Source organism: Urocitellus parryii, chromosome 11 (assembly GCF_045843805.1).
Source record: "Urocitellus parryii isolate mUroPar1 chromosome 11, mUroPar1.hap1, whole genome shotgun sequence".
In the NCBI taxonomy this organism is placed as follows: Eukaryota; Metazoa; Chordata; class Mammalia; order Rodentia; family Sciuridae; genus Urocitellus; species Urocitellus parryii.
In genome coordinates this window covers 41,147,734-41,163,156 of record NC_135541.1, presented here as the reverse complement: position 1 = coordinate 41,163,156, position 15,423 = coordinate 41,147,734, and the positions used below count along the sequence as shown (strand labels likewise).

General features: G+C 34.9%; 1 protein-coding gene across 2 annotated transcripts in view; it reads left to right on the top strand.

Moving 5' to 3' along the window:
• Mysm1 (Myb like, SWIRM and MPN domains 1) overlaps positions 1–10,421 on the top strand; it is a 41,756-nt gene extending 31,335 nt beyond the window's left edge. For both annotated transcript variants that reach the window (XM_077791274.1, XM_077791273.1), the window contains 3 exons: positions 3,210–3,315; positions 3,493–3,550; positions 4,933–10,421. In XM_077791274.1, the coding sequence (XP_077647400.1) occupies positions 3,210–3,315; positions 3,493–3,550; positions 4,933–5,088 (320 nt within the window). In that variant the 3' untranslated portion in view covers positions 5,089–10,421. The remainder of the gene's footprint in view (positions 1–3,209; positions 3,316–3,492; positions 3,551–4,932) is intronic.
• Positions 10,422–15,423: the final 5,002 nt, after the last annotated feature.

The window sequence follows — 15,423 nt, the reverse complement described above, 5'->3', positions numbered from 1 at the left end:
GACTTAGAATTATCACTAAATGTTTTAAAATTTTCAATGTCAATAAACTCTTATGTATCAAAAAAAAAAAACTAGTACAAGACTTGGCGTTTAAACTAAATGAATGTTGGTTTAATAATTTCTTTTCATTTCTAATCATCTCACTTGGATGTCCTGTATTTATTAGACTTCCCAGCTCTACGGCCATGTCATTTACCATTAGATACTCTCTGTTTTGCAAGTCTTGTTAAAATTGCATTTTCTTTAAAGAGCAGGAACTATGTCTTAATTATCTTTGCATCCCCAGGAGCACCTAATCAGTTGTCTTGCATCTAGGAGGTGGTCAACACTATTGGGTTTTATTGAATGTATAACATTGGCATTAGATTTAGTCTTAAATGCCTGTTTGAGCATAGCACATGGTGTATATCATTCTTTGGCTAAGCATAGTTTTACAAAGAGTTATAAAAGAAAGAAACACCATCAACTTGTTCTCAATTTAAATTACTTCTTATGTCATTATTAGCTAGATCTTGGTTAAGAGTCTTTATTCTGATGCCATCTAATACAATAGATATAGGATACATATGACTTAAATTCAATGGAATTAATTGAAGTTTAAAATTCACTTCATGCAATTCTGCTTGTAGTCAAAATGAAGTAGTTTAGACCTGTCTGAAACAACCAAAACACTAGACAAACATATCCAACAATGGTATTTAGGACACAACTTCAGGCACCAAAGAAAGATGATTCCAAGAGACAGGTAACAAAGTAATTGAGCTCTAAATTACTGTTACTTACTGACATAAAAGAGTTTCCAGGGGCTGGGGCTTTAGCTCAGTGGTAGAGAGCTTGCACCACATAAAAATAAACAAATAAAATAAAGGTATTCTGTCAAGTTTCCAGGTATGGCACCGGAGGAGAAAGCCACCAGAGTTGAGGTGATGGAGGTAAGGAGGACAAACAGAAAGCCAGATAATAGAATGAATTTTGAAGATTTGTGGAAGGAACCCTCAGATATTTAGCAAAGTACAGACCAGTGTGTGTGAAGAAACTAGCTCAGGCCGGGGAACAATTACTTGAAAGGATAAACTTTCATTGGACAGCACACAGATTCAGCACTCTTCATTATGGAAAATTCTGTTGAGTAGAGCTGCCTGGTTAATGACTTGTCAATTGTTAGAACTGCATGCAAGATTCTAATCTTAGGTCCTTTGCTTTGCTTCTCTTGGAAATCCTTTTGTACAAGAAATAAGATTTTACAGAAGTCACAAGATATTTTGTGCTACAGTGCTTTTAACTCTACTCCTGTCTTTAAAATGTCTAATGGTTAAATGTTTTCTGTACTTGTATCAGTCAGGAAATATAGTCAGTGATTATTTTTTTCTAATATTTCAGTGGATAAAAATATTCTATACAAAAGGAAATTTTTACTTTAGTGCCTTTAACTTAGAAAAAAATTTCTAAATAATGCCAAGTATATCTCTGTGTATTTTTTTGTGTTTATATTTTTCAGTCAGCTCTGATTGAAAATGCATTCTTTACCTCTCTTTATTCCCATTTTCAGTTTTCATTAGGAATAGAAGTCATTCAACTATATTCAGATCCCACCACTTTACATTTACTAGTTATATTACCTTAGGCAGATTACTTAGGCCCTCTCATTCTCTTTTGTTAATTCTGTAAAGTGAGAAAAAAATATTATCTTGCTTACAGGGTGAGAAATTCTGGTAATGTATGTGAAGTATTTAGCAAATAATAGGTTTTCAATAGGTAGTTACCATTATAGCTGGCATCTCTGCTTAGTTGATTTGTTATCACCAGAAGAATTTGCTTAATAGTCCATGTACTATAATGTATCAGTCTTCTTAAGTTTCTGCAAGGGAGAAATAAAATGGAGGGAGGGAGAATTGAGAAGTGAAAAAAAAAAATTAGTCATCAGTAGTCTTGCTATCCCTTTCTTTCTTTCCAAACATTTGGGGCCAGGGTGGCCTTTTTTAGAGCATGTTTTTGTTTTATTATGAAGAATACCATGTTTGCACTCCCACCTCTGCACCCCCCCCACACACCCTGTTTTCTTGCTTTCTGACTTGCTAGATTTTTATTAACCTGAAAAGCCTTTTTATGGCAAAAAAACCTTGATTGAGAGGCAATGGAGTGCAAAAGTTAAAAACATACATTATAAGGCTGGGGTTGTGGCTCAAGTGGTAAGAGTGCTCACTTAGCACGCATGAGACAGTGGGTTCAGTTCTCAGCACCACATAAAAATAAAATAAAAGATATTGTGTCCACCTTAAACTAAAAAATAAGTATTTTTATTATCAAGCCTGACGGCCTGGGGGTTCAAGTCCTTATACACAACCTTTTCCTGGCTCTGTGTCCTCATTGAAAAATGGGAAATGGGGACAATAATAGTAACTACTTCATTTAAATGACTTCACATACTTAAAGCACCTGATGCCTGGCATATGGTAAACCTTTGGTAATGAGTCACTTGAGCTGTTCTTTTAATATTCTGTAGATTTACATGGCAGTGTTGAAGGATATGTGACAGATTGCTAAGATGGCTCACTGTGTGGTGATGTCTACCCTTTGGGCTCTTTTCCTCCAGTTTGGTATGGCAGCTATGACTCAAGTTACTTTCCAAGGTTGATCCCATTCCAAGTCTAGTCTTAGACTAGCACCTATAGGGAGGTGATGTGAAATCTAAGCTCCAACTTTGCTAACTTGAACGTTGTATTTAACATAGCTTAACTTGAATTTTCTCCTCTGAAAAATAGGAATAATGCTGCTTGATATCACTTGTCTTTAAAAAAAAACAAACTTATCACTAGGATGGCCATATGTCTTGTCTTGACTACGACTATCCCAGTTTAAGCTGTGGTTTAGGCATAGTTATTAATTTTGTCTCCTTTCATTATAAAAGTCTTTTGGTTTGGATAACATATTATGTGCTCACCCCACCTCTCATAGTGCCTTGTGTAGAATTGTCACGAAAGTGTCACTTTTACTTTTCTTCATTATTATTAATAGCTTGGTATTAATATGCTTGGTGGACCAAGTATAGTCAGGCAATAAATATTTAATGACTGCCCTCTATGTTTAAAGTGCTGTTCAGCTCGTCTGCCATGCTGTGGTTGTTAAAACACTGACGGGAATTTTAAGTAATTACAAGAAGACTGGAGATTAAGAAATAGTTGAAAATACTCTTCTTTATGGTTTTCTAGGTTTACCTTACAAATTTGAAGTACAACAGATGTTAGAAGAACCTCGGTGGGGATTAGTATTTGAAAAGACAAGATGGATAATAGAAAAATACAGGCTCTCCCCTAGGTATGTGTTGTGGTTTGAGATGGTTGCACATCTGCAGTGTTTCTCATTAAATTATGTTTTAGAGAAAACCCAAGTTAAATATAAAACTGTGATGTATGGCATCAGTGATAGTTTATTACACAACTGATTACCTTATAGTATTGTTTCATCAGTTTGTTTTCATATTTCTTCCTGCAGCAGTGTCCCCATGGATAAAATCTTTCGCCGGGATTCTGACCTGACTTGTTTGCAGAAAGTAAGCTGCCTTCATTTTAATTGATTCTGTTGTTCACAGATTCCAAAGCTATTCATCTAGATGTGTTTTCCCTTGATGCCTAATGCTTTGTGGATACATTTTCTATATAGTTTCTTTATTGCTTTTTCCTTTCTAAAGTTAATTTCTAGAAGATAATTAGTAATGTGTTTTTGTTGCCCAAACTTGCACAGAGAAATAATACTATTTTAGAATAAATTTATCAAGTGTTGACTGATAAATTTCTTAGCAGATTATTATTGTGCACAATGGAGAACATTTTTCTCATTTTATTAAATTCAAAAGCACCATGTTTTCCCTCTAGCCTTAACTATTGATCATTTTTAAGAATGATAGTGTAAATCTAACAATTAAATTTAAATGGTCTTTTTATTTAAATTTCTAGTAGGAAATAAGAACTTTGAATTATTTTATCTCACTTCTCATTTTGCTTCTATAATGAGTAGATTGGCAACATTTGTCTTGGGATTTTTTTGGTAGCAATTTGGGAATAGAAAATTTTTAAACATTAATTTTCAGTGTCTTTTACTTCTTAATTTTATAATCACATTTTTCCATATGCTATTGAAAGACTAATATACACATTTCTCAGAAAGTAGATTCTAACATTCTAATTTTTGAACAGTAGAGACTTATGTTTTTATCTACATTTTTTTTTTTAATTTGGATTTGTTTTGTTTCTTTGTGGTGCTGGAGGTTGACCCCAGAACCTTGCACATTAACCCATTAAGTCTCAAGTTTTCAATATTGCAAATAGTTCAATGAAATTGGTATATAAACATTAAGATAAATTGAAATTCATAATCTAGAGCTTATATTTCCTCTGTGTTTATATGTATGAAAATATATTTTTTCAAACACTACTCATTCACCTTTTTTATCAAAAGAATAGAACCTAAAAACATAATAATTTAAGAGTTATCTTAGTTTATTTGTTGCTCAACTTAAGTTTTTTTTAGGTGTTCTACATCTGAGACAAAAATGAATTAATAGGTATTTTACTACATCACTAGATCCATAGCTTTTCTTTTAAAAATCTAATATTATTTTACTTTGTGAGTGCAACAACTAAAAAATGGAGCAAAAGTCACAAATTTGTCCAAAGTAGAGACCATCACATATTCAATCATAGGTTTGTCTTCTTACATAAAGTTGTAAAGGAACCAAGCTAAGCATTCCTCACTGGTTTCCAATACTTCGGCAGGCAGTTGAAAATAAGTCAGCCTTTAGCCATTCTTAGGAGAGTTCCTCATTTGATCATTAAGAAATGTGAGGTTTGGAAAGAGACAAAATGGTGATGTTTAAGTAGTTCCTCTTCTTATACTTTTTATGTATTTATGTATAAATTTTTTCTTTTTAACTAGCTTTTGGAGTGTCTGAGAAAAACTCTGAGCAAAGTAACTAATTGCTTCATTGCTGAGGAATTCTTGACGCAAATAGAAAATTTGTTCCTTTCCAATTACAAAAGCAAGCAAGAAAATGAAGTGTCTGAAGATACTGCGAAGCAATTATTAATGTAATTATTAAAGTAAGACATTTTAATCTATAGAATAGATCCCACTTTTAAAGTTATAACCTTGAAATGATTGTAATTTAACTGTGGCATGACTTTGCGAATAATTTTTCTCTAGTGAACAAAAATCTACACTTTTCCACATAAATTTATGGAAAGGAGGAGATATGGACTTGTTTTCATATAGTGGTTATCAGAATGTTGTGTAAACCAGGGCCCATCACACTGTTCCTGTCCTTTATCACGCAGTGCAGTAGACTATGAAAACTTATGCAGGTGGTCTGCTTTACTGTTACTTTCAGATTGATAAGTGGATTATCCTTATTTTTTGCTTTTTCCCTGAACTAGTCACTATTTTTCATTTTGGCATCTCACATCTCATTAGAAGCACTCCCATTATTTGCATATGTTCTGGTGAGATTTGTGTATTTGTTATTCAGGATTGCAAATGAGATATGGATGGGTGGTCACTGAGATAATTAACATAGTGGAGAACTACTAATTAATAAATAACAACATGCTGTAGGGGGCCATGAGAGGCATGAGGAGAATATTTTAAAAACCAGCAGAAGAAACCAGAGGAAGAGAATTAAATTACCAGGGTTTGGTTTTGGTGAGGTTTTTTTTGTTCCCCCTTCCTTTGGTGCTAGAGATCAAAGCCAGGGCTTCATATATGTTAGGCCAGTGCCCTGTCACTGTGGCGTATACTCAGTCCTGAATTGCCCATTTGCTTCCATTATGTTTTTAAAAAGCCACAATACTTTAGAATATGTTGTTTTCTCAGCTGTCTGAAATGTTTATGAATTTCACATGCATAAATAATTAGCTCCAATTATATGTTCACTTTCCATTAGTCTGATAAAACATCATTTAACTGGATCTGGTAATTGTAACCCTCAAACAAGATTTTTTTTTTTTTTCCTCCACTGTCTACTATCAGAAGTACGGCAAATTGCAGTAAAGTCTAAATAAATTAGAGGTTTAATTTTTAGAAGCAGAACAAGCAAAAAAGCCTTCATGTATTTTTACATATTCAATCCCAGTTTCATGTACTTTCTGAATAGAGGCCAGCAAACTTTTCTCTTTTTTATGAGTATATAAGCAAAGCTTTAATTGGGAAAAGAAAAGAGGGAGAAGGTCTTTACCTCAAGGTGAAAGGGATAGTCCTGACTCAGAGAACTGTCAAAATCCAGCAAACTTTTATAATGTAAGGGTCCAGTTACTATATAGTTTCAGCTTTTTGGCCATGTGTGGTCTCTGTCAGAAATTCTTCAATTTTTTAAATAACATTTTAAAAATGAAAAAATCATTCTTAGGTCATTGCTTTCACAAAATATAGACTGCTAACCTAAAGAACTGCAAACAGTCTAATTTGGTATTAGATTCCTGAGACTAAAACACCATCTCATAATAAAAACAACAAAACTCAGAATTTTGATCCACACTTAAGTACATTATCAAATGAAAACATGCATTATGCTGCCTCATTCATTAAAATTTAACAAAATTAATTTTAGTTAATTTCTATTAAGCAGAGAATTGATTTATACCTATTCTCCAGGTATAGTAATAACAGTTATTATATCTAGACTGGATGTGAGTCCATGTTTTTGCTTTATTTGGTTATAATTAGTAGCCAAGAAAGAATAAGGCAGTATTGAAAGAAGCAGCTTTCCAGTTTTAGGTTATCTGAGTCTCAACCTTGTGATTTGGGGGAGGTATAGTTTATCTTCCCTGATCTAACTTATTTTCTGTAGCCAGGGTCCAATTTAACTTCCTAGTATCTTTCTGGGTCTAAAATTTTATGATTTATTTGTTGGTCTACTTCTTTGAAATTTCATATTTTGAAATTCTGCAGTTTTCAGATTAACATTTTGAAAAGAAAACTGGTAGTTTTTCCATTCTCTGTGTGGATTAAAAAAAAAAAAAAAAACAAACCTTGAGGGTTACAAATATAAGAGTCCTAGACTAAAAAATAAAGAAATCTGATTCTGGTAAAAGCTTTTCTGTGTGACTTAAATCATATAATCTTTCTGTACCCTAGGCTCCTCGGTTGTAAATTAAGTGTATGAATTTTAAATGACTTTGGTGTTCCCTTCAAGCACAAGAAGTATATGATTCTATGAAAGGCAATAATTTATTCGTTTGTGCTTGTCTTTTGATCTGTTTCCTCATTGCACATGGAGGAATGGACACTAGGAAGGTGGTAATTTTTAGCTCCCCGGATTGATATATATCCCTATAATCCTGATGAATTTGGATGATAGAAAATGTTAAAAGTACTGTTCTCAACTCTGGGCTTCTAAATGTCAATGGTTAACCATATTTACTAACCAGTCCAGTACTATAAGGAACTCAAGGATGGTAATTGTCATAGTGTAGGGCCTTGAGAGAACAATTTAAAAAATAACTTTAAAACAATATTTATAGTATTAGTATTTACATTAAGTATTTTTATCTTATAAAATATTTTTTAAATACAGAAAATTTACTATTTTTTCTTTTCCTAGTCATTCTGCTTGCTTCCTTTATTCTCTTCTTATATTCTAAACATACACCAACCTTAGGCAGTTGCAGCCAGAGCTTTGGAGAAGCAAAGAGGAAGTCTAAAATTGAGAGAACTTGTAATATAGGAAATTCAGGAGGCAGACTCCAAAAGAAAAACCCACCTCTAATAATGTTTCTAGAAACAGAAAAAGAACTCAAAAATATCCAGGTCTCTTCATCCTGAGTCTGTTATTTAATTATATTGCACATGATTATAAGATAATGAGCTTAACTTTGTTTCTTGTTCTGGCTTGGCTAATGAACATTGATATAAGTACTTCTTCAATATTAAACAGTTTTCTTTAAAAATCTAATTCCCAAGAAATATTCAAAAGAAGAAAAATCAGTGAAACAAGACCAGTAATATCAGACTCTCTTTCTTTTCTTCCTCCATTATTTTAACCTTGAACCATTGTTCTTTGAGAGAACAGTCTTTTTAATTATAGATTGTAATCCTTTTAAATGATCTCAGTTTCTTTCTACAGTTGGTTAGAGGTATCTGATGAATTTTCTCTGCCCCAGGTACTTTGCCTTCTGGGGGGGGGGATGGTGGCAGGGTGTACTGGAGATTGAACTCAGGGGCACTCAACCACTGAGCCACATCCTCAGCCCAATTTTATATTTTATTTAGAGACAGGGTCTCAATGAATTGCTTAGTGCCTCAGCCTCCCCAGTGCTTTGCTTTCTTGCACCCCTTCTTCCGTACAAATTTTAAAACTGTATTTTAAAATTATGTTTCTATAAAATGAATTTGTTTAGATTTAGGTTTAAAATGTTTTTTGGGTTTTTGTTGTTATTGTTGTTGTTGTTTTAATCATAAATTTTTTTTTTCATTAAGTTAAAAAAATGTGAAAACATTTTTGTGGGCCTTTCAGAATATTGTGAACCTGAGGCATTGCTAATTGGATAGGTTGGCCCTGTCTGTGTTCTGAAGGGTATCATTGGGCTAGAGTAGTCATTGCCACCCCACTCGAGCACTGCAGTTTCTACTTTTACAGATTGTTAGACTTGAACTTCATAGGAATGAAGTTGGGTTAGGAAGAATCCCAGCCTAACCAAAACTCAGCAGTACTGCTTAGGAACACTCACCTTCAAAAAAGAAGGCAAATAGTTAATTTTAGTCATTAGATAGGTGGTTTTAATTTGGTCCTTAATCTAGTTTTAAACCTGTGCCACACCTCATAGGAGAACAGCCTACTGCCTTTCTTTTCTCCCTACTTCCCCTAAGTCCTTTATCCTTGCTGCTTTTACTAATTAGCTCTTTTACATACAAGATCTTTTATCATTTATTGAAATCTGTGCCTATAGAATAAAGATAAATAGACCTATTCATATTTCCCTGAAACTGTTTAGTGTGCTGCCTCAGCCTACTCTCCAGAATGTTCTTCCTTCCCCAACCACAGAAGTGGTCTGTGTAATATGCACTCCAAGCACCATCAGAATCCCTGCTGCTCTTTGGGCAGCAGTGGAGATTATGGCCTCACCATACCAACCTGAGTCAGCCTCCTGCTCTTTACTTTAACTTCTTCCCATTGACTTTGCTGGGTCCTAACAAGGGAGCTGGAGGATAAGCTGCTACAGTCATAAGGCCTAGAATTGGTGCCACTTGATTTGTAGCTACCTATCTACAAGTCACCAATAGGTACCCAGCTGATGGATTTCTCAGTGGGAATCGAGTCAGTGTACCCTCATTTTGTTTTTCACCAGCATTGTCCTCCACCATGTGATTAAATCTAGTGTCACATGAAAAACTTCTTTTAGTGAAGCACAAAAACAGAACACAATATTTTGATAATCATGTGCTCCATCAATATTAACAAAATTGAACAAAGAAATTTGATCCACATCTCCAGTTCACCGGTAATTTGTTTTCTCAAAAATTTTTCAGAAAGTCACTGTAAGAAAATAATTGTAACACAATTTTTGGTTATTATTTCCTGATCTTTTCTTAAATATTTTTATGAGTGCTAATCCCCAAACTCTGTTTTCTTTTTGTTTATCCTATTATTGTACTTTTTGGTATTTCTGAATCTGTCTTCTACCTTAAATCCTTCTGGAACAGGGGAGGTAATAAATATATTCCCACAAAATCAGGAGAAAAGGAAAATTCCCAGAGAAGCTGTGGTTATGATTAGGGTTCTATATGGAACTAAATTTGAATAGGTAAAATTGGTTCATAAAACCTGAGTTGTTTCTATTTTCCTCTGTTAATGTTTATGAATATACTCCTAAGAACTTTTAACTTAAGGAGAAAATGCCTGATTTGCTGTCATTGAGATTCCCTAGGATAGTCTCTTAGGAATTATGAAGTCTATTCAAATGCTTTCAGTTTGTATACCTATTTTATAGGTTACCACAAAGCACTTGTTTCAGTCTATGAGTTATACAGTTGTATTTGGAATCTAGCATGTTTTAAGTCAATCATATGCCTTTAAATTTATGGATTTGACATGTGTCATTGCGTGTAAGTTTACTAGACGTATTGCATGACTTTTGACAAATCTCTTGCTATTGTTTTTCCCAAATGTTACCAGCATTATTGGATTCTTTTTATTAGTTTGAATTTTGGAATGTTCTGTAACAAAATTAGTGATTTAAACTATTTCATAAATTTAAATATGATGCCATATTGTACATATCTGTATTAAAGATTATTGTAAATATTAGTGTTTGTAGAATTACAAAAGGCCTTCCTCAAAAATGATAAAACTGTTCCTTCCATACTCATTTGTGACATACTATAAAATATCTGATTTTAAGTTTTGGAATTTTATCTTCTGATAAAATTATTAAAGGAAAATGCTGAGTATTCAGTGTAAATAAAATTTTGAAAACAAGTAGTCATTTGGTTTCTAAATTATTAGCAATATTATGCATATTGAATTGCAAAAAGAAAAACATTAATTCAGTAACCACTTGTTGAACATCTGTTATGTTGAACAAAGTAGGGGACACAAAGATGAGTAAATCTTGATTTCTTCCCTAAAGAAGCCTATTACCTAAGAAGGGAGAGAACACATAAAAGAACACCAATAGCTAAATGCTCAGATATAAGCTGGAATTGATTATTAATGCCTGTGAGAAACTTTAAGGATAAAGGGTGGTTAGACAAGAGAGTGCTCTGTAATTTAAGCAATGAGATCGGTCTCTTGGAAGAAGTCCCTGGCAGGATTTGGTTAAATGACGTTCGAGGGACAATGTTACAGAGAGACTTGACCTTATCTTAGTGTAGGTGTGCATGTATTAGAACGATGAGTATATTTTGATCAAAGTAGGATATATGAAAGCAGCAACAGTCAACCAATTAAATTAAGCTATAGAAAGTATAAAATACAGATCTCACCTTAAAATCAATATTAACTCTGATTTTTAACTTTTCAGTCTTTATTTCTGGCATATAAGAAATGTATGAAAAAACAAGATCCCATCTTTAATATCAGTATTTCTCTCCTCAGGAACATCTTTCCATATCCACACAGATTATTCATTCTTTGCAGTAGTTACATAGCATTCTACAGTACAAATTTGTCATAATCAACTTGATCAGTTTACAAAAAGAACTTAAGGTTGTTCCATTTTTCTATGGGAAAAAAAATAGTTTTGCCCTCTATCAGTACTTTCAAAATGGATTCCTAGAAGCTTAGTTGCTAGATAAGAGCTTTGTACCCTTTGTTAGTGTCAGAGAAAAATTTAATTCCTGTAAGCTGATTTTTCTCATAGTAGTATAGACATTTCATCTTACTTACAGAACCAATTTAAACTCAGGTGCCTAACTAAAAATAATAAGTTAGTTTGTAAAGTACAATGAAATCCTGAGAGTTTTAACTCCGTGAGGCATTTATGTCATTAGAAGTTCATTCCTCTGTAGAGTTGTTATGGATTCTTGCTAATTAAGCACTTGTAATTTTCTGATTGTGGACAGCATTTTATTCAGCCTGTGGCTTTAGAGGCCAGCATTGGCCTGAGTCAGCGCCACCTTGGGGACAAAAGGCAAATGTACTCCCTAGACCTTAACTCATGACCCATTAAAAGTATAGTCTGTGTTCTTCCCTGCCTACCTCAGTCTCCCAGAGTTTTGTCAACCACAGAAACTAGGGCATCATAAAAGCTAGGATGCCTTTGCAGTAACACCTACAAAATAAGCTACATGGGAGAATGAGACTGCTAAGGATCACTACAAAAGACAAACTAACTCCTGGTCCCTTAACCTGTCAGTCATTAAAAACATGAACTACCCCCACCCATGCCTCTAGTAGCTACAAAAGCCCAACCTTACCACAAGGCCAAGACATTTGTGCAGGCTGCAACACCAACAGAAGAAACAGCAGTTCCTGGAATAAAATGATTGCCCATTCCTCTTGGTCAGGATGTTTGACCAGGGAAAAAATTCTAATTCTAGCTCACTTAGGCAACCCCCTACACATGAATAAAACTTGTCCCCTTTCTCTGTTTTTTGAGCAACCTGATCTCTATCAGTGCTGTCTCTCTCTCCTTGAGGCAAAGCTGCTAATTAAAACTTTGTGTGTTCGTGCTTTTGGGTTTCATTTCTATAACTGGGTCAGATGTTCCCATCTCCCAGTATCAGTCCCGCAGTCCTGTTTGTACTATGATGGTTTTTCTGACTCCTGTTGATATTTGTCTACATCACTGATTCTCAAGAAAATCTTTCCATAGAATGTTATGTATGTTAATTTAGTGTCTTCCATTTTCAGAAAGATGTAACTAAATAAAATGCTCATTTTTGACCTCCATATTTTCATATTTTCCCTATTGTCAAAAACAAGACATCAGTTATCTACTGTCTATTACTGGGTATAACCAATGATTCTCCCATACACCCGCCCCCCCATTAACAATATCACCCCCAAATGCAGAAGAATTGGATAGTTTCAGAAAGCAAGTTAACTCCTTAGCTCTTGTTACCTGGATTGGTGATTGTTGAAATTTCTTCTGTTCTAACACACATGGTATAATCAGCAAGAGTTGTGCCTTCTATACTCACTGGTAACTAGGTAGAAAGAGAGTACACATCAGACTTCCTTTGTGTAACTGTTGTGGTTTGGATCTAAAAATGTCTCCCCAAAACCTTGTGTTTTTAAATTATGATTCCCTGGTGCAGAAAGAAGGTGGGGCTTGTAGGCAATGACAAGAACTGTAACCTCATCAGTGGATGAATAAATTATCGGGTGGTTCAGATGGGGCGTGATAAAGGAAGTATCTTTGGAGGTTGCCCATGGGGATGATATCTTGCCTTTGGCCCCTTCCTCTCTGCTTCCCATCTGCCATGAACTGAACAGTTTCCCTTTGCCACGTACTTTGGCCATAATGTTCTGCCTCACCTGAGGCCCAGAGCAATGGAGTCAATAGACCAGGGACTGAACCTCTGAAACCATGAGTCCCAAACATATAATAAACTTTTCCTTCTCTAAGTTCTTATCATGCATTTTGGTCACAATAATGCAAAGCTAATAACAAAAAAAAAATCTTTTCAATAGAACAAAGCTATTTTCCTAATCATAGAATAAAGACCAGACTAATCTTTTTCTATTTTGATTTTTTCCCAGTTCTCCCTCACTTTTCTCCTTCTCAGAATTTGTCTTAATGCAATCAGTTGGAGAGATGAGTGTGCTTTAATGCAGCGCCTCAAATTGGATTCCAGCATCATGAAGTTGGACAGTGTATCAGGACATTTTAAACTAGCTGCTATAACAAACCACCCCCAATGTTTGGGGCCATTACTCACACAAAATCCAGTGCAGGTGCTCCTTATTGGGTGGCTGTCATGGGTGGCTCATCTCTGATAGGTAATTCAAGCCCTCTTGTGACCCCAAGTAACACAAGTGTCCCATTAGAGGAAAGAGGAAGAACAGAGAATCATACACCTGATAACTTTACTTCAGCTTGGAAATACACACTTTTTGCTTACATTCCTTTGGCCAAAACTACTAAAACACTTCCACCCAGATGCAAAGGGAACAGCTAAATGCAGCCCTGATTGGACAGCTGTTTCTCCACAAAGTTCTACACAATGGGAGAGTAACATGAATCTTTGTTAGTGACTAGCCATCTCTACTCCAGATGGCCTTTGTTGATTTTATAAAATGTTAAAAAACACTTCTCTAAATGGCATTAAATCACTATAATTGGGACTGCAAGTTCAAAAAGGAAAACCGAGATCAACTTTCTTTGAAGTCTGATCCTTATATTAAAGCAGAATTAACATTCCTCTCAAAGAAATACTAAAGCTAGGAAAGACCTTGGAGATGTTTGGGTTTAGAGTTCTATATTTTAACGTGAGAAGGTTGAGGTCCATGGAAATGAAGCCACTTGGCCAAAGTCATACGGTCAACCTGGTTGCAGGGTTACCTCTGGAAAGACCCTAGTCCTTCTGTTTAACACAAGTGCTATTGCATGGTCTTTTGGGTGACTTCTTTCTCTAAGATTATTTTCAATTTAATGGCATAAAGAACTACCCTAAAGATTTTATGTGCAATTCAAATGTTCAGAATAATTTATGTTTTAATTTAAAATGTAATTTTCTCTTTTAGAACTGCAGTATTTTTCTTATAAATGCCAAGAACATGTCTTTTTATGGAAAAGTTGACTAAGGAATGACTCTTAGGAGGGAGGTAATTAATGAGACTTTACTATCTTTCTCTAAGATTAGCTTTATTAGCTTTACCTAAGATTAAAGAACCCCCAAATCCCCCGTTTGTCTATCTATATGTCCACAAAGCCACACTTGTTCAATCATTTTAATGAAAATGTCAATGTCTACATGTAGCCACTAGAAGGCGCCCCATCACAGTGTTAGCATGGTAGTCTCATGCCCTTTATGTTGGTTGGTCTGAGGCAGAAAGGATTTCACATGTGGCTGAATTTGTAAACACTGTTATATATTCACTTCTCTAATTCCTTGTTGTCCTGTGATCTAGGACTGCATTTCCTTGTTCCCTAGTCTCTTTAGTTATCCAGCCTCACTTTAGAAGTCCATTTATAATAATAGCCTCACATTTATACACTGATACTGTGCTAAGAGCTTTATGTACAGTATTGTATCTAATTCCCACAGCAACCTTGCAAGAATAGTTTTCTTATCACCATTTTACACTTAGCCTTAGAGGACTTAAGTAACTGATCCAAATCATGCAGCCAGAAGACAGAATCCAAACTGAGAGCCACATGATTCTAAAACCAGCTAACAAAACTCATATTACTGATTTCAGAGCTGGAAGGCACCCAAGGAATGATTTAGTTCCTTGTTTGTTGTTGTTGTTGTTGTTTTGTTTGTTTGATGGAAGAAATGATACCCAGAGATGAGAAGCCACAGACCCAGTCAAGTCCAGGTTGTAAAGTTGGGGTCTCCACATTCCCTATTCAGGGCTCCTGGGTTCCACATCATAGCAATCCCTGCCTTCCCCGAACAACCAAAGAAATCCTGTGATTATAAACCCTGTGCCATGTTTTACCCCAATGTAAGCTGAAACCATGGGATGATTTGTCTCTTATGTTGACAATAGAAGAAATTCATCTGTGGATGAAAATTTTGCTCCAAATGGTTTGTTATCTTGCCTATTATGACCAAGCCTAGGGGAAGTGGATTCAGATAAGGAGAACATCTTCCATTTTCAAAAATAATTCATCTCCTGACCTCCATGTCATCTATACTGCAGTCAAGGTGGATTTTTTTTTTTTTAAATGAAGCACAGATCTGTGTCAGCTTCTCTGCTTAAAATGTGGCTTGCTGAGTTTTCTGTATCACATGCAACATGGAAGTATAGAAGACCCTTACCTG